Genomic DNA, 27,820 nt, shown 5'->3' on the forward strand with positions numbered 1-27,820 from the left:
AAGGGATTCACTCAAACTGGTCCAAATATGTGTTTATGTTGAGTGGTTATTTGAAACTTGGACTCAGTGAGAGAAATTAGTTCAGCCTGGTTTTTCTCATATCACCGGATAGTCCGGCGCTCCTTTCATTTTACCAGCGGAATATCCTGTGATCTCTGTCTCAGATCAGTTCAACCATGGCAATGGTCCGGTGATCAGTTAGTTATCAGCGGACATTCCGGTGCTCATCAGTTCAGTGAACTTCAAAATCTTAACATAAGTCCGGTGATGTTATGTTGTGATCAGCGGAAAGTCCGGTGAGTATAATAGGTTTCGGCCTTCAAAAATTTAGTTCTACAAAAATTAGTCCGCTGTCTTTTCCTGGTGATCAGCGGAATATCCGGTGATGTCATCCGGTGCTAAATATAAGCTCAGCGGAACATCCTGTGAACAGAAGATTTCGGTCTCTGAAATTTGATTCTGCAAGAATTAGTCCGGTGGTCTATCCGGTGCTCTCTGTTTCCTCCACCGGATTATCCGGTGCTTTCAAAAAACTGCGGGACCCACCTGTCATATATGTCTTCCCGGTCGGCCGGCTCTCTCGTTTTTTCTCCGCCGCTCGGACGTCCTCGCGCCACCTCGCCGACTCACCGCCTCCCAGCTCCCTAGCACCGCCGCCGGAGTCGCGCCGTCCACCGGCGCCACCAGGTTGCCAGCGCCGGCTCGTTGCCCGTCGTTGCCCCGAGCTCCCGCGCGCAGAGCCGCCTCCGCCGTGCCCCACTCACCGTCGCCGCCCCTCCTGCGCCGCCGGCCATCGTGACCACATCACCGCCACCTCCTCTCTCTCTCCTTCATCGTGGTGAGCACATTTGTGGCCGGTGTACTCAAATTGATGAAGCCCTAGATCAAATTCATACAATTGTGTGCCAAAATTCATGAATTTTCTTCAAAAATCAAAGCAAATTTGATCCAATTTGTTGCTATTCCATCTTTTAGACATGAATTGAGTACATGATAGTCAAAATTGCGCATAATTTGGCCAAATTCGTGATTATTCAAGACAATCCATGCAAATTTCATTCAAATTCATGTAAATTTGAGTCAATTTCTCTCAAATTTGTGATCATTCAGTTTCAATTGACATAAATTGAGAGCATGTTCATCAATTATGCGTCTTCCTTGTTAAATCCGTTGACTTTAATACAAATTTGCCTCAAATTCATGTCAAATTAGATGAATTTTGTCAAATCTTGCCTCTTGCCGTGATCAAATCAAGAAATTAGCTTCATCTCCACCTTTTCATCACCTACTAGGGCATGTTCATCTGTTTGTACCATATATCGCTCATTTCACTCAAATTCAAGCAAAATCGTTCACATTTGCTTCAAATTCATGCCTATTTTGATTAATTTGCCCAAATTCAAGTCTTACTCTATGCAATTGATCAATATCTATTGTCTCTTGCCTATATCCATAGCATGATTGTCTCAATTCATATCCATCCATGCTTAGGGTTCCGTTTAGGGTTAATTTCATTCGAAATTTTAAACCCAATATGATCACTCATCTCTATTTCACGTTGCATCTGTCAGATGGGTCGTAATCGCAGTGACAAGGGCAAGGGCAAGGCAATTGAGCAGCCGAAGCAGAAGAAGTCAAAGACTCAGAAGGAATGGGACAGAGCGCTTGCTGCTGTTGATGCCTACAACAGGCAGGAGGGTTTTGTGATCAGAGATGAGACCACCCCTCCTACACGCCGTTCCACCCGCACTCGTGCTTCCGGGAGGTCAGGTTCGACGCCTTCCAGCCGGTCAGGGGGCCGGAAGAGGGTTCGCCAGGAGCTAGAGGCAGTAGAGACACAGCAGCAGCAGTCCGAGCAGTCCGAGCAGTCTGAACAGCAGCAGCAGTCCGAGCAGTCTGAGCAGCAGCCTCCAGCTCAGGGAGAGGTCCGTTTGCTTGATCTCACGTCCTGCAAGGGTCCGAGGATCAAGAGGCTGAGATTCGTACCAGTCGAGGAGTGGTTCCCTGAGGTCAGAGAGGAGGGGATTGATCCCCGGTTCTGGACAGTGGTACAGGAGAGCTTCTATCGCTCATTTGGCAGGAAGAGCGTTCAGTTAAGCCAGCACAGGACGCTGAGATGGGAGTACTTGCAGTCAGCTGCAGGGGGAGCTGATGTGAGACGACACTTTGATGCATTCCCCGGTCTCACCGCTCTCCTCACTCAGGTGGACAGATATGTTGGGGATTGGGTCAGAATATTCTATGCGACAGTATGGATCGCTCCCGACAGGTCGTTCATTCAGTTCATGTTTCAGGGAGAGGTCTACAAATTGTACCGGGCAGATATGCTCGAGGCTCTGAGGCTTCAGGAGAGTACCAGATTCTTGCATGAGGTCGTTCATCCGAACGCTCATCCTCCTCGTTGTCCTCTGACCGGTGGCGTTTTCCCGACGGATGACGAGATCCGTCTGTTGTTCAGGTCGCCCTTTCCTCCAGGTTCACTGAGACTGCCAGAGATGCTGACTCCGGAGGCGAGGGCAGTTCACTTTGCACTCAGACGCAGCCTGTTGCCTAGGATCGGGAACGCAGAGGCTATCACCAGTATCCAGCAGTGGTTGCTCTTATCTATCCTCACTCATCAGCAGTTCGACATTTTAGATCTCATCTTGTGTGAGATTGAGGATAACATAGCAGAGGGTCTGGGCAGACAGCAGCCATTCGCGCATTTCATCTCATATTTGTTGGCTCGCTCGATTCATTATCCAGAGCATCTTGGCGTCTACCAGCGATCCCCGAAGCGATTCCCGGACTATATTCCTAGCGCTCCGACGGACAGACGTCGCGGACAGCGTGCTATGGCGCAGGCTCAGCGGCAAATCCTAGCAGAGGAGCGAGACAGAGTTGCCGCTGAGGACCAGGCCCTTGCAGAGGCCGAGGCAGAGCTACCTCATGCCTTCATAGACTTGGAAGACGACGATAGTGACTCGGAGGATATCGAGTTCATTCCACCACTCCCGAGACGTCATGATGCTGAGGCTGGTGGTTCTACTCAGGGTGCGCCTCAGACTTCAATTCCTTCCTCAGATACTGAGACAGCTACCACCGAGCCCTCTGCTGCAGTGCCTTCGGAGATCACTCTTATCCTTCGGCAGATGCAGCAGCAGCAGGCAGCTCAGGTGGAGGATGCTCGCCGCCGAGAGGAGCAGCAGTTTGCACTGATGCAGTCACTACAGCAGCAGCAGCAGGCCATGTTTGCAGCACTTCAGGCAGACCGTGAGAACAACGCCAGATTGTTCTCCGTTCTTTTCCAGGCACAGGGCCTTCAGTTGCCAGCTCCAGCACCTGCTTCGGCTCCTGCCCCGAGTCATCTCCCAGGCAGTGTCAGTGCACTCTTGCGTACTCCAGGGTCCGATTTCCCTCTGTCAGCTCTCTTGGCCTCCGGAGTGTACTCTCTGCCTGCTGGGATGTCTCAGAGGCCAGTGTTACCATCGTTGACTTCTCCTATACCCACTGGCCCTCTGAGCTTCGAGGACACTCCACAGCCGACAGTCCCCGAGCAGCAGCAGCCAGTCATCTCTCCTCATGTCCCTCAGCTGTCAGTTGTGCCTTCTTCAGTCGCTGAGCCAGCACTTGACGCTCCAGATGCTACTCTTCAGTCAATGCAGGATCAGATCGTTGAGGCGACAGCAGCTGCGGGTCACAGTTCGTCCAGCTCCGACTCCGAGGCCGACGGTTCTTAGTTCGTCGTGGCACCTTCTTCGACAGCATCGGGTCCTCCATCTTCTCCAGCTCCGGCTGCTTAGTCATGTCCTAGTTTTCTCTTTTTGGTGCTTAGATGCCAAAGGGGGAGAGTCTAGTAATAGGGGGAGTTGGTAGAGAAAGTAGCTGGTGGGTCTAGTGAGATTTTGATTCAGGGGGAGGTTAGATTTTTGGGTAGCTAGTTTTGAAATGTTGGATCTTATGGATTGATTTTGATGTTATGACAGGCTATTTTGATGTTATGACAGGCTATCTGGCTCTGTATATGGATGTGTTTCGCCTGTCATCACATTGTGTTTATTTTCATGCTCGCATAATTCCTACCTATTCTAGCATGATAGTTTTGTAGCGCTAGGCTTTATCTCGCTTTTATTGCTTTATACATTCTTTTGCCTAGTATGATAGGTTGCTCTTCAAATTCATATCTCTATTGTTATTTGTGTTGTCATCAATCACCAAAAAGGGGGAGATTGTAGCATCTAGGCCCCTAGGTAAGTGGTAAGTGTTTCGGTGATTAATGACAACCATATTACTGTGACTAACAATTTGTTTTGAAGGGAATCAAAAATTCAGTATACAATGACATTTGGTTAATCTTGGTCCCTAAAGTGCTTATATGGACAATCAAAGGACATATGCTTTAAGACTAAGGATCTTCTAGTTCTAAGTGTCACAAAGGAGATGGAGGATACTTAGAGTAGTATAGGTCTCCTTTTCTTTTTGTCTTTTGACCGTACTATAAAGGGGCGCTAAAAGTAGTAGCTTGACTTAGTGAGTCTAGACGTAGATGATGCACACTTGTTAAATTCTAGCACTAGGTAGAGCATACAAGTCCATGGTGAAGCTGTCAAGGAATTAGAGCTCAAAGAGAGTTGAATTGGACAAGCTCACAAAACATTTATTCACCGGATTATCCTCTGATGGATGTCTAATACTCACCGGATAAACACTAATTGAGGCATCCGAATTATATGAAAAATTTCAGAAGTGTTACACCGGAATATCCGGTGATGAAAGTCCGGTGACCACCGGAGCTTTTCCAGCAGAGAAAATTTTCGGAGAAAAACAATTTTGTACCCACCGGATTATCCGGTGAATGCATAATATGAACACCGGACTATTTCTTGCAGAGAGCATTGCTTCGGGCCACAGTGGAAAATTACGTTCACAGGATTATCCGGTGACTTAGCTGGCAGACCACCGGAGAAATGTTGTGAAGAAACTCAGACAAATTGAACTCACCGGATTATCCGGTGCTAGCAAAAGTATCACCGGAGTATTTCTTGCAGAAGGTTCTGAAATTCGAAGGGTCGGGTGAGTTGTACTCACCGGATTATCCGGTGTTGACTGTTGTTCACCGGAGTTTATCACCGGACAAATGTTGCCGTGCAACGGCTAGTGACAGCTGGCTCTGGGTTTGAACCCACCGGACTATCCGGTGATCTTAAGGATATAGCCAGCGGATTATCCGGTGATTACAGTAAAATGAGAGTGGTTAGCCAACGGCTAATTTTTGATCTCTAGGCTATAAATACCCACTCAGTTGGTTTCAACAGCAGCTCTTGCGACCCTGTAGCAGCTCATACACTTGGTGTGTCATTTAGAGGCAAGAGAGGGAGCACTTGTGTCCATTTTAAGTTCTTAGTTGAGGATTAAGGACTTCTTTGAGTGCTTGGAGAGTAACAAGTGTGCATCTAGCTGTTGTCTAGGCTTGGTCTATGTCAAGTGAAGCTTGAGGCTTGTTACTCTTGGTGGTTGGCAACACCTAGACGGTCTTGGTGATCGGAGGATTTCTCGGTGAGCTCTTGGAGCAATTGTGGGTGCCCCGGAAAAAGAGGATGTACTTGGTTTGATACCCGCCAATCCGGAGATGGAGAAGGGGTAATCAAGAGGGAGCACTTGAGCCTTGGTGACTCAAGGGGGAGCGACATCCTTGGTGGATGCTCCAACGAGGACTAGGGGGAAGTGCCAACTTCTCGAAACCTCGGAAAAAAAATCGGTGTTGTCTTCTCCAACTCTTTACTTTCTTGCATCTTATTTTGAGCTTTGTTATTATTGCAAGTTCTTCTTAGGAATTGTCTTTCTTAGTTAATTCTTGCGTGGTTAGCTATCTTGTGCTAGTTAAAATTCCTTACTTGCGTTTCTTATAAGTTTTATTTGGTCAAGCAGTAGTTAATTAAAAAAAAAATTAATATCCCAATTCACCCCCCCCCCCCCTTCTTGGGCTATTCGATCCTTTCAAGGGTCGGCACACAGAAGAGAAGGGGGACTTGGAAGTAGAAAAAGGAAGAAGAGACCGTAAGCATCGAGCATAGAAGTATCAAGAACAAGACCGTAGTCCCTGCCCAAGAACAAGGAGCCTCAAGCTCTTAGTTAGGCACAATATACTTGTAACCAGCTACATCCTTGAGGGATCTCTCTCAGGACAGTTATTGCATCCATACAGGAGTAGGGTATTACGCCCCTGAGCGGCCCGAACCTGTCTAAACCCCGGTGCATTTACTTCCCTTTGCACTAGGTCGATCATCCCCCACCACCGGCCGTTGCATTTACATCCGCCCTCATTCATTTCTCCGACGAACTTATTCAGGATCATCCCCCCGGCCGAATCTCTAAAAAGGGGTCTCTCGAAATCCCTGCGACAGGAGTTAATCCTCCGACACATTCATTGTAGAAGATAAAAATCCAACAAACTTAAAAACAATCCTCTTATGTTCAGATTCAGCAAGTGTTTCAAATTTGGCAATACAAAGAGCCCTGATAATAGTGAGTGCATTTGTCTTAGAACGAGTATAGGGATCAAAACCTAAACCTTGTTTACCTGTTTAGAAAGAGCTGAACAATTATTACAAGTAATATTCATGAGTTTCTTTTGTTTACAATAATTAGAGCATGAAAGAACCTCATGAGTAATCATCTCATTAGCTATTTGAGAAACTCTAGCATTATCATCATGCAACATCAATTCTAGAATTAAGCAATTAGAACAGGAAGTTAAATTAAGCAAATCAAACGTTGAACAACTAGCATTTTTAACTTGTCTACAATTTAATACAACAAGTATCTCATTCTTCTCAATTTCTTTTTTGAGTCTCTCAACAGTATAAGTATGAACATATGTAAGAGAAGTGAGCTCAATATAAATTAAGTCACATGACTTGGAAGCATCACCATCAGGAATTAGAATCTAAAGTCTTGCAATTTCAGAATTCAGTGATTCAATTAAAACATCATGTTTCTTAATTTTTTGTTACGTTTTTCTAAAAGTGTACCAAGACAAATAACAATATTTGGACAGCTGAAACTAGATTCAAATACGAAACTAACCCAACAAGAATCAAGTCAATAGGATATATGGATCAAAAATTATGCCTAGTCGAAATAGACTGTGTCAACTAGAATCGGGTAGATCAAAACCTAGTCAAATTGACCAAAAAGCTACTCGAGATCAAATCAAAGCCACTCAAAATTTTCTCAGATCAAACACTAGATATTCTACCAAGGTTTTGGATGGATTAAATCAAGATAAAACTCAATAGAAATACAAAATTAATCGAAAACCAAAACTAAGTACGCATAATATAGAACAGAAAAAAATTTGAATCAGCAACTCATCAACTTACGAAACTTGATTTTCATTGCATAGGTGAGTTTACAAGATGCTTCTCCAAAGCATCCAACAAATATTTCCATGAAATCTCAAACCCTAGACAGATCTACTCCCTAGATTAAAAGTCTAAATTTGATCTCGTTCTTGGCTCTACTTACCCTAACCGAGACCCTCTCAATATATAGCCCTCCAAACTATCCTTGGTTTGTAAAAAAACCTGGTCGTATCCTACCCAGACACAAACCATACCAAGACACATCCACCCATAACCGAATTCAACTCGTGCTCAAGTCCAACTCAGACTAGCACTCGATTCCTTATGGGACTAGACTCTTCGACCAATTAGACCACAGGATAACCTTGCCATGTACTCGAACGACTCTATCATCCGAACACACAATCTGGTTGCCCACGACCTCGCGTACGTCTGCCCTTCTTCGCAACGCACCTAGTCGTACATATGCGACCTTATCTTCACATACACTGTTCTCAAGCCCAAACGTCATGTATGACATCCTCTATCACTACGACATCAGTTCTTCTTGAACCTAGTTGCTGAACCTCAGTTCCTCACTAAACTTAGTTTGTCGATCCTTCATCGACCACGTTCGCCTTCGATCAACACCTGCACATGAATCAACAAACAAGTACGAGCACAAGTTTTTCCCAACTTGACTCAAGATTAGTTCATGCAACACCACACAAACTCTAAGCAAAATCAACATGCTAACATAAGCAAAACCAACTTCTGATAGCGCATCAAACCATCTATACTATCCAAGGATATCCAAGCAATATCTTAGCAACTCATTAATATCATCCTAATGTCATTATGCTAAATCGCTTTGCCCTACCAATTTCATTATTCAAACTAATTTTTCATCGCATGATCTCACAGATGTGCACATCGGAGAATTTTACAGAACTTGTACAGATCTTTAAAGGAAATATTTTGAACTCACCGGATGGTCTGGTGATCAAAAGAAATGTACACCGGAGGCTTCACCGGAGCTTTTTCCAAAAGATTTTCAGTGGAGAGAAGATTTGCACACACTGGATGGTCTGGTGATCAGAGAACTATACACACTGGACAAATGAACAGGGAGAAGTGGCTTGGTCAGCAAGTATACACACCTGATAGTCCGGTGATGGAGTTCAAAGTTATACCGGAACATCCGGTATTCACAAATGAGTTTGAGTGGGGTTCCAATAGCTAGTTGCTACTGATGTACACGCTGGATGGTCTGGTGATAGTCCGGTGATGGAGTTCAAAGTTATACCGGAACATCCGGTATTCACAAATGAGTTTGAGTGGGGTTCCAATCGCTAGTTGCTACTGATGTACACGCTGGATGGTCTGGTGTTTATACACTGTTGACGTCGGATCATTCGGTGTTCACAGTCTGTTTGAGCCGTTGGAGCAACGGCTAGTTTGCAGGGTTGAGGCTATAAATACCTCCTCACTGGACCATTTGAGTGTGCTGAAGTCTAGGGAAGCTCATAGACACTTGAGAAGAGATCCAAGACACCAAAGTGCTAAAAGTAATCATCCAAGGCAATTAATACAAGGTTCAGGGAGTGATTAGTACTATTAGGTCTAGAGAGAGTTGTTGCTAGGTGTTGCTTTTTAGAGAGAGGATCAATGAGTGATTCTATAATGTACCAAGTGGTACGTCAGCACCTTAGAATTTTTGTGACTCGTCAGCACCATGAGCCTTGGTGGCTCTTACTTATTGACCCTCCGACTTGATGTGGAGCGATGGCAAGACGTTTGTACGGGGACAGTGAGATCCTTGCCTCGGTGGCTCAAACTCCAAAGTGAAAATGGCGGCAAGTGACCAGAAAAGAGGCTTGTGGTGAGACCTTGCCTTGGTAACTTGGTGGCTCAACATACTTAAGGCCTAGGTGGCTCAAGGGTTATGACCGGGTGCTGTTTGGGAGCAATAGCCTAGGTGGTTACTCCAATATGGACTAGAGATGGCATTTATACCATCGATACCACGTGATAAAAATTCCTTGTGCTGAGTTTACTCTTTCTACCGTCTTTTTGTTTCCGTGTTTACATATTTGCAATCTACCTTTATATGTTTACTTTCTTAGAGTAGTTTGCTAGGATTAGCTAGAGGTTTATAAACCTTTTGAGCGGTAGAGCAGATACACTAGATAAACTTAGAGCACATTTAGATAGAAATTGATATAGGTTTATCTGGTGAAGTTTTTAGAGCCGATTAGTTTTAGGTGTCCTAATGCACCCCCCTCTTCGGACATCATCGATCCCTACACCCCGTCTCCGAAGCCAGGTAGGACGTCTTCCAGCATGGGGTGAGGGCGGCGCGTCCGGGAGCAACACCGGCCAATGGTAGGGCTCCGATGGGTCCCGATGTTTGAGTAGGTACTAGTCCTTGCTGGCATTCATGGCAGAGGCCTTGAGCATGATCTTCTCCATCTCCATGAGCCTCGCTGTCGCCCCACTCAAACCGCCCCTCTGACAGCTGGCCATGGCCTGCTTGGGCATCTTTCTATCACCCTAGAGTGTTCGAGCTGCAAGGCACGAGACAGCAGACTCTAACTCACTGACTGGTGGACCCCACGACGTGGGTCACTAGTTCCATTTGTGCAACGTGAAGACCAAAGCCTGGCTCTCATGTCAACCGAGCTGGCTGGAGCCTCCATCAAGCCTGAGCCAAGCCTAATTTTCAGCTTGAAAAGTTGACTAAACCGAGCCTATCTCGTCTCGTTCATAGCCGAGCTCGTTCAAACCGAGCCGAGCTTGTTTCTACCCTAGCTGAGATTACGTTGCATGCGTTTCCTAAGGAGGTGGGCTTATGGGATCATGGAGATGAACTGGGTCTCTAGTGGACCTTCTCTTGGACATTACATATTTACGAGATCCACCGTTTTATTTTCTAAAGAAGAACCAAGCTTATGAACCGTAAATGCATTTGGATTTGTGCTAAAATAAATGGTTGCTGTACTAAAAATAACATCAGCATATTTGGCTTTGTGCGAATGGGCGGCTTAGCTGACGTGATAAATGTGCTCTGGGTCTAAAAGATCACTTCACCTAGGCATAAGAAGAAATAAATGGAAAATCGCATCAAAGCACAGAAGAAAAAAATTAATAGCAGAAGGTTTAAGAGCCTTTGTGAAGGAACTAAAATTAATGGCAGGTAACGAAATCAGCATCCAATTAGCAGGCGACTGGAATGGAGCCAAGTAAAGCTAGGTGTCTTCAGATATTTCGGGTGCATGTGGTAGGTCAGGGCCATCAGCATAATGTTCTGCTGTTTGGCGCGCGTCCCCATTGTTCTACGAGGCATGAACAATACTAGTGCTTAAATAATAAGAATTTTAAATATCTATATAAAAATTTTAATTTTCAATTCAAACAAAGACTACATATATTTAAATATAGTTAATTAGCGATAATATAAGCAACGATGTTTAAGTAAGCATATTACCCTCTATCTAAGCATATGTATCAGAACAGTTAAGAAAAGAAAATCCAGTTTTTTCATAAACACATCTTCTAAGCACGCCATTATATATACTCTGAAGAACATAATTTATTCTTTCCAAATTCTTTTGCTGCTTGTTGCGCATCAATTTTAGCCAATGGTGTCAAGCATTGCAAACAACTATTGCAATAAGTTCCCAAATGAAACTAAACCAACTTTCTCGATATGATGACGAAAGTGATACTAATATATTGAAACAATATAGTAGGGTTGTTAACGAGCTGAGCTCGAGCGAGCTTGCTCTATCTCGAGCTCGATAAAAGATCGAGCCGAGCTCGAACGAGTTTATGATGATGGACGAGCTTAGGAATGGGCTTGAGTTTGATAAAAGATGGAGCCAAGCTTGAACGAGTCTACGATGATGGCCGAGCTTAGGGATAGGATCGAGCTCGGCTTGAGTCAAGCTTGAGTTGGCTCCAGTTCAGATAGGTTTGAGGATGATCCATCTCTTTCGATCCTTACATTGTCTCATTGAGTCTTGGAGATATATGAGGAAAGTGAAGGTTGTATAGACTTGGTAAGATGATAAACTCAAATAAAAATCACAATACTCATTAACACGAGCCTTATTAAGTTCGAGCTTGTAAGTCTCACGAGTCTTAGCTTAGGCTCAAGATTGGCTCGTTTTGAGATCAAGTCTAAAACTAGTCAAACTCGAGTAGCTCGTGAGCTTTTTTGACCACCCTACAATGTAGTATCTCATAAAGCTAATCATTCAATTGAAAAAGTGCATATTATGGTAAGCGTGCACAATTAACACACATTTGACACTTTTAATTCTTGACATTGTTTCATTGGGGCGCGCATCAACTGTAGTGTCATTCTTTACCTTGTTCTAGTGAGATTCTGATGTAAACATTTACTGTGATCCTAACAGAGACTCAGAGCAAATACTTTTTTGATTAATAATTCTAATTAAGAATGGATCATATACTTGAGTTAAACACACACTTTCACAAAGAGTGCTTAGTATTTTGAGTCCAAATGCTAGAAAAAATTAAACATCATGGAACAGACTCCGAAGAAACATCTTCTTTGTTTACAAGTTACTACGTGAAAAACAGACATAGGTGACGGATGATGATATTTATGGGTGACGGGTACGGGTACGGTACTCATCACCCCGAACGTGTCACTGATGACTAGTCATTGGTGATAGGTAAGGACCTGTCACCAATGATGAACAAAGGTGACAGGTAACAACTGTTATCCATCACCTATAAACGCCTCCTATGTGCTGGAGAGAAATTTATAGGTGATGGGTGACCTTTTCATTCATCACTTATATCGTATAATAAGTGACGGTTACTTATGACTTTCACCCATGTACTGGGAGAAAGACATAAGTGATGAGTAACCTAGTTACTCGTCACTTATATCGTATAATAAGTGACGAGTAACTAGGTTACCTGTCATTTATGGCTTTCACGTATGTACAGGGAGAAAGACATAGGTGACGGGTCACTTATGTTTCTCTTGCCCTGTAGGAATGAGCTGTTTCCTGGCTGCATCCTGGAATGTAGCCAGGATTTGACAGCCGTTTTCTCCCTGCAAACAATAGCAACACATCCAAATACATATCGATAAACACACTTGTATAAGAACTCACTTCATCACAGAATTGCAACACAAATATTACAAAGTTCCAATCAACTCATAATTACATAAGACTTCACAACCTAGGACTTCTATAGTGGAACTCGCCCCGTGGGCTGATGACTTCAGATACCATAAACTCAGCGATCCATCGTCGAATATCCGGGAGTGCACTGGCGTTGAGAAACATACACTTGTATTTCTGCATAATTTAACATGTAACCAATGTCATGTTATCATGGAATTAAACTAATTACCGAAATTAGTTACGAATAATCTTGTATTGAACTTATATCGGGGGATTTGATATTCTTTGCTCGGAGCGTGAGGAGCACGTTCCACGTAGCATAGAATCAGCTGGTGTTGCCCGGTGGTTGGTGGTGGCACTGCTGAAAAGAAACTTTACTGTTAGATGAAAAGGAAGAAACAGCAACAGAGAATATTTGGTAATCTGTTTGGTAGCACTTATTGCGTACCCGTCTTGTGTGTCAGCCTGCGGCCGGCTATCGTGTCGTAGTCAGGTTGAGCTCGAAGGTACTTGTTAAAAGCCTTGCATAAAGAGAAATCTTGTTTCATGTGCGGTGAGGTTGGCCATTGGGCTAAAGATTCCTGAGACCGCAAAGGGAAAAAAAGTTAATCAAGGAAAGAACATCAAGTCTGTCAATGTGACCATTGACAACACTGAAGATGGAGCTAGTAGGTATGGTAATTTACCTACTGTTTTTTCAGTGAATCAGTCTACCAGTTGGTGGATTGATACTAGGGCTAATGTACACGTTTGTATTGACATTTCCATATTCTCTTCTTATCAGGTCGCTCAAGATTCTTCTATCTTAATGGAGAATGGGTATCATGCTTCTGTTCATGGTGTTGGCACATTAGATCTGAAGTTTACTTTGGGAAAGATCGTGCAGTTGAGGAACGTGCATCATGTCTCTTCAATAAACAAGAATTTATTTAGCAGTTCCCTTCTCTGTAGAGACATGTTTAAGGTGGTATTAGAGTCAAATAAAATAATTGTGTCAAAGCATGGACTCTTTATTAGTAAAGGCTATGAGTGCGGAGGCTTGTTCCGTTTTTCCCTTTCTGATTTATGTAATAAATCTGTGAACTATATTTGTGGTAATATTAATGAAGATGAGACTAGTGTTTGGCACTCATGGTTATGTCACATAAACTTTGGTTGTATGACTCAGCTTTCTAGATTGAATTTAATTCTGAATTTTTACACTATCAAAGGTTCTAAGTACTAAAGTTGTGTACAATCTATGCAAACATGTATGCCTCACAAGACACCCGAGGAGATAAATTTAGCACCATTAGAACTCATACATTCATATTTGTGTGAAATGAATGGTGTGTTTATGAATGGTGGAAAAAGATATTTCATGACTTTAATTTATGATGCATCTAGATTTTGTTATGTGTATTTATTGAAATTGAAAGATGAGGCTATAGACTACTTTAAAATATATAAGGGCGAAAGTTGAAAATCAATTGAAAAGAAAAATTAAAAGACTTAGGTCAGATCGTGGTGGAGAGTATTTCTCTAGTAATTTTGACTTATTCTGTAAGGAATATGGAATTATTTATGAGAGAACGTCTCCCTATTCGCTCGAATCAAACAGGGTAGCCGAGAGGAAGAACAGCACCCCGACTGACTTGATTAATGTCATGTTACACACTGCAGATTTATCTAAGGCATAGTGGGGGATGCCTTGTTGATTTCATGTCATGTTCTAAATAGAATTTCTACCAAGAATAAGGAAAAAACCCCATATAAAGAATGGAAAGGGAGAAAACCATCACTCTCTTATTTGCACACTTGGGGATACTTGGCGAAAGTCAATGTACCAATAACTAAAAAACGCAAGTTGGGATCTAAGACAGTGGATTGTGTCTTTCTGGGATATGCTTATCGTTGTATTGCTTATAGGTTTTTAGTAGTTAAATTTGATGTACCTGACATTCTTGTGGATACATTATGGAGTCTAGAGATGTTACTTTCTTTGAGAATGTTTTTCTCGTGAAGGATATACATAATACTTCTAGTTAAATCTCTAAGATAATTCCTAAACCTATCATATCACTTTAGTATTTTAAACAACCACATGAACTAGTTTCTGAGGAGGATGACAGTGAAGCTCCAAGAAGGAGTCAGAGACAAAGAACAATAAAAATTATTTGGTGATGATTTCACTGTGTATTTTGTGGATGACACTTCCAAGTCTATTTCAGAATCATATACATCTCCAGATGTAGACTACTGGAAGGAGGCCGTTCGTAGCGAGATGGATTCTATTCTCGCCAACGGGACTTGGGAAGTCATAGATCGACCTTTTTGTTGTAAACCTGTGGATTGCAAGTGGGTGTTGAAAAGAAAGCTTAGGCCTGATGGTACTATCAAAAAGTATAAGGCTCTGCTTGTGGCTAAGGGTTATACCCAAAAAGAAGGTGAAGATTTTTTGATACTCATTCACCTATCGCTAGATTGGCCATGATAAGAGTACTACTTTCCTTGACTACCTCACATGGTCTTCTCATTTATCAGATGGACGTTAAGATAACTTTCCTTAATGTAGAGTTGGATAAGAAAATCTATATGGATCAGCCTAATGGGTTTGTATTAGAAGATCAGGTGGACAAGATATGTAGTTGTTGAAATCCTTGTATGGTCTCAAACAAGCTCCTAAGAAATGACATGAGAAGTTCAATAGAACTTTACATCTGCGGGTTTTGCAATTAACGAAGCTGATAGATATGCATATTATCGCCATGGTGGGAGTGAGTGAGTTTTGCAATTTACTTGAGAAGAACTATGGATATGTTCCTAGTATCGGCTTTGAATTTTTTATGTAATCAATGCAACACTCAACGACTTCCTCGCTATTGTAACTCTCAATCATGGAACCCTCTAGGTGAGCACAATTCCGTACATAGCCCTTGAGAATGCCTATGTACCGCTCAAACACATACATCTGACGTAAGAATACAGGGTCCAATGCAATTATCTCATTCACGATGTGAACCAAGAGGTGTACAATGACATCAAAAAAAAAATGGAGAGAAGCACATCTCAAGTTGTCATAGAGTCTCCATCAAATAACTATGTAAAGCACCCAGTTTTTTAGCATCGATCACCTTTTGTGCAATTGCGTTGAAGCAGTGACATAACCGTGTGATGACCACATTTATGTATCCTGGCTTGATACCTCTATTTGCAATAGAGAACATATGCATCATCGTTACATGACAATCGTGAGACTTCATGTTGATTGGCTTCAAATCTTTCATCAAGACTAGTTTCTTGATATTAGATGAGTAACCAGTCGGGATTATCACCCCACGTAAGCACTTGCATAGTGCTTTTTCTCCTATTTGGTCTGTCTTCAGGGTGTAGCTCTGTCCTGATTTTCAAATGTACCAAGTCCTTACGTGACTTGATTACATCGTTTGTCTTGCCCGGTATGTCCAATAAGAGGCCAAGGATGCTGTCACACATATTCTTCTCAACGTGCATGACATCGATGCTGTGGCAAACGTCCAAGTCCTTCCCTTACAAAAAATTAGCATCTTCTTCCACAGTATACCGGTCGGTATCTTACTTTTCTTCCTCTTTTTACCCTTCGATGACTTCCTAAAAACAACCTTGATGTTCTTGACCATTTCAAACACTAGTACCCTGCTACGAGGTTTTGACCCAATACCGTGCTCCATCGTATTGTCAAAATATTTCTTCATCTAGCGATATTTGTGAGTTTTAAGTAGGAACTATCGGTGCCACATGTACACTAACTTCTGTGAGTACAGAAGGTACATAGATGCGGTTTAATCCAAGCATATTACACATCTTTGCTTCCCTTTAACCTGTCTCGATAGGCAAAAAAGGGTGGGATAATCACTGATGGTAATGAAAATCATAGCTTTCAGTGTGAAGTACTATCGTCAGAACTCATCCCACACCCGAACCCCATCGTTCTACAATTTTGCCATATCTTTCATCAATGGATCCAGAAATACATCTATATCGTTGCCATATTTTTTTGGGTTGGATAAGAATGGATAGCATAAAGTACTTCCGCTTCACACATAGCCATGGAGGAAAGCTGTAGATGGCTAGGACCACTGGCCAAGTGCTATGTGAGGTGCTCATGTCACTGAAATGATTCATTCCATAGGCACTCAACGCGAATCTTACTTTCCTTGGTTCTTTAGCGAAATCTAAATACATGACATCAAACTTTCTCCATTGGCTAGCATCAGCGGGGTGTCGAAGCTTAGTTCCATCCTTCTTAATTAAGCCTCAAATCTAGATCTAAATTTCAAAAAGATGCTAGCTATAAGATACTCTTACCTTAGATAGCCAGCTCCTTTAAGAAATTCAAAAACAAAATATCCCCTTTGTTTTTAAATATCCCGGCCGCCTTTGAGCTGCACTATTCGAACAGAGCAGCTTGGTCTAAATAGAGCTCTATGCGGATAGGAACTGTTTATAATGAGATTACCATAGACGAGTGATATAAGGATCTGCCTTTAAAAATACGTGGCAAATTACCAAAGGCGATTCATATAAGAAACAGCCTCTGGAGATAAATTTGTTCACAGGCGGCTGCTTATGTCGTCCGTCTGTAGAAATCTAACTATTATCAGAGGTGGTTAACATAAGGAATAATCTTTAGAAATTGTACGATTTTCATAGACAGCTGTGCAGCCTCCTGCGAAAATATGCGAAAATATGAACCGTAGGTAAAAAGACATACTAGGTGTCTAAAAATAGTTTTTTTAATGATTGTTATGGGAATCTTTGCTAGTTAACTACAGTACACATAGTAATATTGCTTTAAAAATATGCTAAAAGTACGCACACTTATTCAGAAAGACGAAGCGCCAACGAGAAGCAAACACCGACGGCACCCAATGGAGAAGCGTCGGTGGTGGCCACCATGCGACGCCGCTCTTGGCGACGATCATTGGCAGCTTCGGCAACGGCGCTCACAAGCGGCAGAGGACCCCGTCGTCCCACGAGCTCCGCAGCTACGATGCTGGCCGCATCGAGTTAGAGCTGCCTAATTCCAATGGTAGCCACGACGGCGGCGGTGACCCGCGGGACGCCACGCGCTCGCCGGAGGTGGAGGACGCCGAGTGCGAGTGCTGCGGCATGTCGGAGGAGTGCACACCGGCGTACATCGGCGCGATGCGGCGCCGCTTCTCAGGGCGGTGGGTGTGCTAGCTGTGCACTGAGGACGTCGTGGAGGAGGCCGGCAAGAACGGCGGCGATAGGGAGGTCGCGCTCGCGGCGCACATGGCCGTGTGCAGGCGGTCAAACGGCTTCGGGAGGACGCACCCCGTGCTCTTCCAGGCCGACGCCCTGATAGACATGATTCCAGGCCGACGCCCTGATAGACATGGTGAGGAAGCTCTCCGGGCATGGATCACCGAGGTCACCGGTCTAGCGCCGGCGCTAGAGTGGGCGCCATGAAAGCCGATGCCCGTGGTTCCGGCTGCATGGCGCTCGTCGCCAGCGTAGCACGCAATGAACAGGTGGTGATGAACTAGCTCGCTGGTTAAAGAGAGTGTACAGTACCGCTAGCTACCAAGCCGTGTGCTTGTTAGCTCTTGCATGCCGATTCAGGGCGTAGGTCCATGTGTCCCTTTTGACTTGTTTCCAGGTGCAGTGCCTGTTGGAGTTTAGACGTTTTTGGATGGACTTTCTTGTTCGCCTCTTCGACTCTTCTACCTGAGTTTTGAGTTACAATGTTAAGAGCCCCATCTTCATCTATGCTTGCTATCGCTAAATAAATCGAATGATTGACAAGTTGCATCTGAATCTCTATGTTACTTGCCACCAGACGTCTCACTCAGTCCATGTCAAGTAGGTTCACCAGAAAGCGCATGAGACGGAAACAGCGTATGTAAAGACTAAAGAACAATCTTTTGGAAACCTACAAAAAAAGACACCAAATCAATAGGCACTAAGAACGTACCGATCAACAATGTTAGCTCTTTGAGACGGATGGTCCAAGTTGACCAAATTGTTTACAAAAGATGATTTTGTTCTATAAAAACCTGAGCTCACATGGAGTTTAAACTAACTGTTACCAGGAATAAATGAGGTCCAGAATAAATAGGGTAATCATTTAACAAAAACTTATTCAAGGTAACGGAGTCTTGGACTGCTGCTGCCAAAAGTGGTTCTTTTCATTATCGAGGGACACTGAGACCCGTCTCTGCAAGACAAAAGGGATAACAAAAGTTTCAGATTGTGGCGCAGCAAAATCAGTTACATGCATCAATGTGCAAACAACATGGGGAACGGGGGCTACACTAAAGCATAATAGTTATGGTTCAAAACAAAGGAAAGAATCAGACGCCATGAACTTGAACATGTTTGAAGTCGGGACCCATATATAGCAGTGAAGTCCAGAAACGAAGAACAAAAGATGTCCATTACTCTCCACTATTTCTTTTGCCCAAAGAACATATTGGGTAATGCAAAACCAGATTGTCAAATTTAAATTGTCCAATAGAAATTATAGTTGGGAATAAAAACAAAGCAAATAGTTCAAGATTGACTAATGCGCTTGTGAACTTAAATAGAGTTCAAGAGGAGCATTATGGCACAGCACACCAATATTGGGGCCGGTGCACAATGAAAGTTCCAGAGCAGGATTTAAGATAAGTCACATATTCATAATGGTGCAGAAGCACGAATTTTGGAGGCTTACTGTTTTTTAGTAAAATACTAAGTCAAGCCAAAGCAAGAAAACAACCCATGACCTATGTTGAAAATCACAACAAAGAAATTGGGAAAAATAAAAAGCATTTCTTTAGAAAAGATAGATTGGTACATAGGACAGCTAGATCTAAAAGTGACATGGACATCTACAGTAAGAAAGGGTGACAATTTGATATATAACAAGCCTAAGCAAAGACATGAGTTCACTATATAGATACTCAGATACTACATCCAAGCAGAATTTAAGCAGAAACCAATTGACTTGTCAAACTAGCAGGAATTATCATGCGGTATGGTTTAGATTACGCAGGCACTGTAGCTTTCCATATTGTACATGCACAAATTGGTTCACATTATTGTAGGCTTATGGTTAATGAGACCACTTTGGTTGTACAAGTTTGGCAAAAGGATCACTTTTGGTCCTTGAGGTTTCAAATGAGCCAAATATGTCCATGAAGTTTGCAAGCGCACCCCTCCCTCCTCACATCTGAATCGTATATACAAATGACCATGATAACCATCCTGTTTTCACTTCTTCATCACCACTCTGTTGGTGAGACATGCATCTCCTTCCTTGGTGGGCTTCGCTTCCTACTCTCTATCTGGTTGAGCTGTGTATTGAAACCAACACACCCACCCTAACATTTGGGACCTACGTGTGCAAACTCCCATCCAATAATTCAGAGAATTTGAAATTTAGGTCAAGAATCGTACATGTAACTTGAAACATGGAAAAGGATGAAAAGCAAGATCCCCATGCCATTAATCAATAGAAATGAAAACATTAAGCCTCCATTGATCTCAAACCGCATCTTAGCAAAAAAATTAAAAAGGAAGCCACCCAAATCTAACAGACAAAAGAGGCCCGGTTTTCAGCAAAACAACTCATGAGCTCAAAAGGGAGAAACATCAAATGAAACACAAGAATTGCTCAAGAAATTTGACAGTTGTCTGGCGGTGGCACTTGGGAAACCAGCGGGAGGTGGATGATGTAGCTCAGGACTCCAGACAGTGGCAATGTTAGAACATATGGGCAGTGATGCTCTATTTTTTGTACAGGAAATGGTTTGGGGGAGAGGACGGCAAAGTATTGGTGAGCACAATCGCTTGGCAAGTATCACAAGGGGGCAGTCAAGATATATTGCACCAGCTGAGTTACCAAAGGAGATTGGGAAGGTAGTTGTGCTGACTACGCAAGCTGTGCGGTGTGACAAGACAGCTGATGTCCTCATTTGGCACAAAGTGGAAACTTTGGGGGCAAAATTGGACTATTTGGAACTCAAGGGACCAAAGTGAATGATCAGTGGAAGTTGAGGGACCAGGTCATTGATCCTTACATTGTCAAAATGGGGAAGAAAAGAGAGAAGAGACTGTAAAGGCCTAAACGAAAGAATGAAAGTATCTAATGGACACAAGTTGATAATAAACGATAAAATTGAAAATATAAATAACCTAAATGACTGTGAAACTGAATAATACGTTACCATTGTGATAAAAACTGAATAGGTTAATAAGCTAAATTAAGAATGACTTGATGACACCCAGAAAACTGTTCACATCCATTTTAGCTTGCATCAGCTATCTACTGGTACAGCATGCACCAATCCCCTTTATCGTGTATTAGTGAACCTAAAAGTTTTATGGAGTAGTGTTATGACAACATTCTACCAAGCTTGTTCACATAACTAGTGAAGTTCCACTTTCATCCCACATCATTATTCTATCACGGACATATATAGCACTACGGCAATTAGTAAATGACCTAATACTAGAAAATTGGCCACTGACTAAAGCAAACCTTCCCATGGTTATCATGGCGTCGCCATATCGTCGCCATAACGACGATATGGCGGCGTGGCGGTGGTTTGGGCCTCGCCACAGCAACGCCACGGCACCGGCGTCTCTGGCGTCCGCCATATCGGCATGGCGTCTCCGCGGCATCGATAAGGCGTCATGTGACGTCCGTTTTCGTGAGGTGGGCGTCATACCGGTTCGGCGGAGGGGATTAGAAGGGGGGATGAGAGATCGAGTGGTCACAGACCAAGAGAGCGTCTGGTCCGCTGCCACCGCCGAGACCGCTCCTCGTCGCAGCGCCACCCTCAGATCCGTCCGACGCGCCACCGGCCGCCCTCAAATCCGGCTGCCTGGACATCCGCTGCCCTCGCCTGGGCGTCCGCCAACTGGACGTCCGCCGCCCCAGCCTGGGAGTCCGTTACCCCCGCCTGGAAGTCCGCCGCCGCCGTCGTCGCCTTGTGCCCGTGTCCCGAGCTGACCCCGCCTAGAAGTCTGCTACCGCCGCCATCACCCGAGAAGGTACGCTCTCTACCTCTCTCCTCTCTCTGCTCTGTTCTCTTTACGTTGTGATGTTAGGCAGTTAGTAGGCAGTAGGCACAAATGTAATGTACTGGTGTTAGGAAATAGGCATATGTTAGCACTTAGCACAATATGGTTCTGGCGTTCTGCACATCTACGAGCACAGAACATATGATGTATTGATGTTAGACACAAATCTCTACGCTGTGATGCTACTATGTTAGGCCATGAGGCACATATATGGTGTTAGGCATATTTTAGCACATCTGTTATACTTAAACATATGTGATGGATTGGCTATGGCCTATTTGATCTGTTAGCACATCTTCTGAACATGGATGCGATGTTAGGTCATTAGGCAGTAGGCACATCTTTTAATTATTGGTAGTTAGCACTAGTTCTTAGTTCTTGTAGTCTATTGCCAATGATTAACAGCAGTTAGAACTAGTTCTTCACTTCTTCTGTTAGCATTTCGCAATATTCTAAGTTGTTGCCACATTTTTTCAGAACATGGCTATTGAAGGAACTGGAAGTGCGGAGGCTTCGGACGCTGCATCAAAGTATGATCCAAAGACTGATCCAAGGCGGAAACTGGCAAGGTCAACTGATCCGGGGTGGAAATATGCATTTTAACTGATCATTGGTAATAGAGATCTCTTGCAATGTTGCTTGTGTGATAGAACTATAACTGGAGGAATTACAAGGCTCAAGGAGCATCTTGTGTGTGGTTATGGAGATATTCTGAAGTGTGCTAAAACCACATTAGCCATCGCTCAAGAGATGCAAGCTGTTTTGAAGAGCAAGAAGAGACCACTTTCGCTTAATGACGAAGGAGGGCTTCAAGGAGAAGATGATGATGTGATTGATGTGATAGAGGAGTCCCAAGATGTTACTAGAAGCATTGTGCATCCTAGTTCAGGGACAGCTGCCAAAAGGAAACAATCTACCTTGAAGTTTAAAGCACCAAAAGAGCCTAACACAAAGTCAGTTGGTTCAATGCTTAGGAGAACTCTAAAAGATGTAGTGGAAGAAAGACATTCGAAGGGTTCTTCTCAAATCAGTATCCAAGCTAGCATGACGACAAAGGAAGAAAGAGATGTCAACTTGGAGTGGGTGGAGTAGGTCAGGTTCTTTTATGAGTGGCATACCATTCAATGCCACAAATTCTAGACAGTTTGTGATTGTTATAGAGGCCACTGCACAATATGGTTCTGGGTACAAGCCTCCTACCTACCATGAGCTTAGGGAGCCATTGCTCGAGAAGGTTGTTAAAGAGATAGATGATTTGAGGAAGAAACATGAGGATGCATGAAAGCAATATGGTTGCACATTGATGTTAGATGGATGGACGGATAGGAGAGGGCACCATTTGATCAACTTCCTAGTCAATAGTTCGGAGGGGCCTTTCTTCTTGGAGTTAGTTGATGCATCAGGTGAAATTCATGACCAAATCATGCTAGCTGATTTGTTAGAGAAGAGAATAAGGGATATTGGAGTAGATAAAGTTGTGCAAGTTGTCACTGATAATGGGGCTAACTTATAAGGCAGCGGGCAAGCTTCTCATAGAGCTTGGATCTTATGTTGGAAGATGTAGGGAAGTTGAAGGAATTCAAAAAGCCTATCTATAGGCATGAAAGACTTCTTAGTGCAATGAGGGAGAAGACAGGTGGTAGGGATCTTGTGAGACCAGCAGCAACTCGGTTTGCTACCACATTTCTCACCTTGCAGAGTTTGCACAAGCATAGAGATGCACTGAGATATTTGTTTACCTTTGATGATTGGACTAGTTGCAAACTAGCAAAGACAGTAGCCGGGAAAAAGGTGGTGTATGCTATTATGCTTTCTAGGGAGTTCTGGAACTCCGTTGAGGATTGCCTTAGAGCTTCTCTACCACTTATCATTGTGTTGAGGGTGGTTGATGGTGATGAGAGGCCTGACATGCCAGAGGTTGCTTCTCTCATGAATCATGCAAAAGTGAGGATAAAGGTTGCCTTCTGTACTGGAAACAAGAGAAGCTTACTCAATAAAATCTTATTAATTATTAAGGGCCATTGGGATAGGCAAATGGACACCCCACTCTATGGTGCTGCTCTCTTTTTCAACCCAGAAAAATTCTATGCCATCCAAAAAGAAAATGATGAATATGTTGAGCACCTAAGGGGTTGTTTTATGTGCTTGCACGAATGGTGGAAGATGAGACCCTTCAAAACAAAATTGAAGAACAATCCATGCTCTACGAAGATCAACGTGAAGACATCTTCAAGAATTGCATGGCCCTCCAAACTATAAAGTCAAAGAACTCCTGTAAGTGATTTAAAATTGTAATTTTAGCATGTTATTTAAGGCATAACTTGTAATATATGCATGTTTATTGTTAATTTAGTTGATTGGTAGCGTGCATATGGTGGTAGATCCATTGACTTACAAAGATTTGCAAAGCGTATTGTTAGTCTTTGTGCTTCATCATCCGGTTGTGAGCGTAATTGGAGCACTTTTGAATTTGTAAGTGAAGTACTCAAGTTCCACATTTCAATTCGCAAAATTAGTAATATATTTTTATTAACTTTGCTTGCTTTTATGGTTGCTTGTAGATTCATACTAAGAAGAGAAACCGGCAAGAGCATAAAAGATTGAATGATTTGGTTTATGTTGCCTACAATCAAAAAATGACTAGTAGGTTCCGAAAGCACCGTGAGGAAGCGGGTAAAAGGTATGACCCTTTGGTTATGAAAGACTTTGATTAGGAAAATGAATGGGTTGACCCAACGGCCCAACCTCAAGGTACTAGTGGTTCGGACCTCACATGGGACCAAGTTGATGAAGCAATTGGTGCATCACATGAGCTTCAAGGCCATAACCTTCCTAGGACATATGCTCGTCGTGCAAGACATATATCAAGAGTGGTTGAAGAAGCAAGAGTGGTTGAAGACACCGAGGAGGAGGGAGAGGAAGAAGACATCATTGTGGATGATGTTGATGTTGATGATTTTGGTGACAAACCAATGGATGCTACTGAAGATGGTGCGGAGAACGTGGATGCTTCTAACGATCTCGATGAGTTTGCATTGGATGACTTTTTGAGAGATGAGAGATTTGAAACTTTGAAAGATCAGAGTGTTCTATGAGATGAGAGATTTGAAACTTTGAAAGATCAGAGTGTTCTATGTCTTTTGTGCTACATTTACATTGCTATTTGTCTTTTGCGCTACATTTACATTTCCTAATATCCTAGACTATAACTGTTGAGCTATATTTACATTGCCTTTTGCTAATATCCTAGACTACAATGTGTGTATTCGCCACGGTGTGTATAGTGTCGTCACGCCACGCGCCATGTCGCTGTAAAGTTGTGAAGGTGGTGGGTTGCCACGCCTCGCCACATCGTCGTAACAACCATGAACCTTCCACTCTCAACACCTACGTGAAAATTGAGAATGAACTATATTTCAAGAGTTAGAACCACCCTAGAGCCATATCAGATTATGTGCGAAGATTTTCAGCCCATGGGCATTTTGGCTTTGTTTTTCTTCTCAACTTTGCTATCTTAAACATTGTGAAGCCAATATGTCATTTGCTGTAGGCTATGTAACCCCTTGCTATTTCAAGCACTTGCACACTTAGCACATAAAAATATGCCTTGTGCACTAATTAATTCAATATTCTATTAGTCAAGGTCTTCTTTGGAAATAACATATCATCTAAATAAGCTAGTACAAAATTCACGACTAAAATGTGTAACACTAATTATTTTATTTGGCATAAACAATTTTCTCATTAAGGAATTTTCCCTATAAACTTGAACAGAAGAAAAGGCTATCCTGTAAAAATATCACACTTGTACAATGTAGAGTCATAGATAAAGCAATACAACATTTATTAGCAAAGATGTCGATATGGCATCAAAGACACAAATACAGGAATGTGTTATTGTATGTGCGTGTGGGTTGGTGTGTTATACTGAAGACTAAACTGAATTTTCCACATGGTTTTATGTTAAACAGTAATCTGTACATATTTGAAATGTTCACTTATGCATCCTAATAGGCAGCAACATTGACACAGCAAATGATATGTTTATATAAGCTACCATCTGCTCTGCTGTTTCTTACATTTAAAGTGTCAACTGTCAAGACATTGGTCATATAATCATTAAGCTATTAGCCAAAATGAACAGATTAGATTATTAGAATCAAGTTACCTGTTTCGTGTATGATCGGAAAAAAGTATAAATTCATGTTTCATCACAGGCCCGCCCCTCCAATGTGGTTAGTAGTACATGCTGTTAGAAGCAAAGCTTATACTTGTCCACTTATTGTGGAGAAATGGAGATAGGGATTGGCACTGTTTCAGAAAGGATATAGAATGGTAGAGGACCCAGCCTGAAGGTTGGCGATAGGGATGCTGCAATATTTACATTCGTAACTTCTTAAATGCAGGTACAGTAGTACACTACATAACAGAAGGGTTGGAAAAATGCACAGAAGCACTGGTTATCACATACATTTGTCTAATTTCAATATGTTAGTGTCCTTAGTGGTCATTTGATGATGTAAACCTGACATGAAATAATTCCCCATTCACTGTTTTCACTAGGTTCAAACATACATGAGAGACTCAACAATTCAATCTTCCCTTTCTTACATTTGATGATATAAACCTGACACGAATAATTCCCCATTCACTGTTCTCACTAGGTTCAAACATACACGAGAGACTTAACAATTCAATCTTCCCTTTCTTACTGAAACATCAGTGCAGATGCTCTCTGATTCGATATTTCTTATATTTGGCTATTTGCTCTTCCAATATTACTTTGCTAAGAATCTTTTGATGGAACCTTGCATAGCTAATCTAATGCTAACACTGTCTTACATTTACATTTAAGACTTTTTATATCAGTCAGGAATTTTCAAATTTAGTATGACCCTACAATTATTTAAAATAAATAAATCATAACAGATTCCTTAGTAACTCCATTGATGACATCCCTACAATTGGAACCAGCATTCAAAAAAATTTGCTTCGAGGGACCAGGGAAAAATGTTTACACACGTGTCCTATTAGTGGATATGTGTACTCATCTAGAATCAATGAAAAGAGTTTTGGCCCATGAATGACAAAGATTCCATCTAATCACATAACCAGGGAAAAATGTTTAGACACATGGTGACAGACAACACATTCCTTAGTAACTCACAAACGAGCAGACAAGCAAACTAGAATAAACGAGCAGACAAGCAATCAGGCAGCCACAACTCACAGGTAGGGTTTGCAAAGATTAGTAGACTGTATCAGACTCAGACTCCCGGGTAGGAGCTGCAGAGCGTACCCTGCGACACGGCCCGTGCCACCTCCGCCCCCAGTCGCGACGTCAGCCGCGCCGCCGAGACCGCGCTGTGCAGCGGCTGCAGCGACCGCGCCAGCGCCATCCGCCGCCCCACGGCCGATGCCCTGCACCACATGAAACCACAGCTAAACCGAAGCCTAATCGGGAAACATCTTCACAGGCAGTGGATAATCTAAGGGCTCCTTACCTGAGGACGGGAGCGAGGGAGCGGGGGAGGGAGGCAGCGGGGCTTCGGCTGGCTGCGGAGCGGAGGAAGGACGCGGCGGCGGCGGCGGCAGGACGGGTGAAGGAGCGGAGGCGCGACGCCATGGCTTGCCGGGGACGGGGAGGGGAACGAGCTCGCGGCTGAGGAGAGGCGGCGAAAAGGCCGTGCGGGTTTTAGGGTTTTGGACCTTGCGATTTGAGCAGTAGACGTTGATGGGCCTAGATGGGCATCTATTTGGGCCTCCGTAGTGCACCAGGCCCAACTTAGGCCCCAAATGGTATTTGGCCCGGTCCATTTAGAATCACCCTCTTCTTTCTCCGGTGCGAAACCCCAGTTCTGCATATTCTGGGCTAATTGACGTAAAAAATAGGTTTCGTTTATTTATCATTCGACCTCAAAGTCATAGATTTAGAGATCTATTTGTTGTTGGTTCTAATGGTATTATAATTTTTACTATTTAAAAAATATATAGCAATTTTTATTTTACTCGTATGTGTTTCGTTTTGATATTTTTAGTAACTAATTTCACTCGGTTTCTCCGTGTAGGCCCACGTCTCGTGCTCCACGTGCTGCCGCGTGCTCATGAGCCCACCTACCGCGCTCTCTTATACCATTAGAATCAACAACAAATAGATCTACTAAATCTATGACCGTGAGGTCGAATGATAAATAAACGAATACTAGATCTCCTAAATCTTACACCAGCTGCAGCGTGGACCCGCTGCCGCGCGCTTCCACCCGCACTTCCGCGCTGCCA

At 43.1% G+C, this 27,820-nt stretch overlaps 1 protein-coding gene and 1 pseudogene across 2 annotated transcripts; one reads left to right on the plus strand and one right to left on the minus strand.

Annotated features, from left to right (window-relative positions):
• Positions 1–2,834: 2,834 nt before the first annotated feature.
• On the plus strand, positions 2,835–18,046 carry LOC133917793 (uncharacterized; annotated as a pseudogene).
• Positions 18,047–18,443: 397 nt separating this feature from the next.
• On the minus strand, positions 18,444–27,239 carry LOC133918681 (uncharacterized). 2 transcript variants are annotated; one of them, XM_062362670.1, is made up of 3 exons: positions 27,046–27,239; positions 26,841–26,962; positions 18,444–18,689 (listed from the first exon to the last, which is right to left on the minus strand). In XM_062362670.1, the coding sequence occupies exons 1-3, from the start codon at positions 27,165–27,167 to the stop codon at positions 18,664–18,666; spliced, it is 270 nt and encodes an 89-aa protein (XP_062218654.1). In that variant the 5' UTR covers positions 27,168–27,239; the 3' UTR covers positions 18,444–18,663. The 2 variants fall into 2 exon arrangements, with proteins under 2 accessions (XP_062218654.1, XP_062218653.1); XM_062362669.1 differs by having other exon boundaries at positions 26,772–26,962.
• Between the last annotated feature and the right edge of the window lie 581 nt (positions 27,240–27,820).

Source organism: Phragmites australis, chromosome 5 (assembly GCF_958298935.1).
Source record: "Phragmites australis chromosome 5, lpPhrAust1.1, whole genome shotgun sequence".
In the NCBI taxonomy this organism is placed as follows: domain Eukaryota; kingdom Viridiplantae; phylum Streptophyta; class Magnoliopsida; order Poales; family Poaceae; genus Phragmites; species Phragmites australis.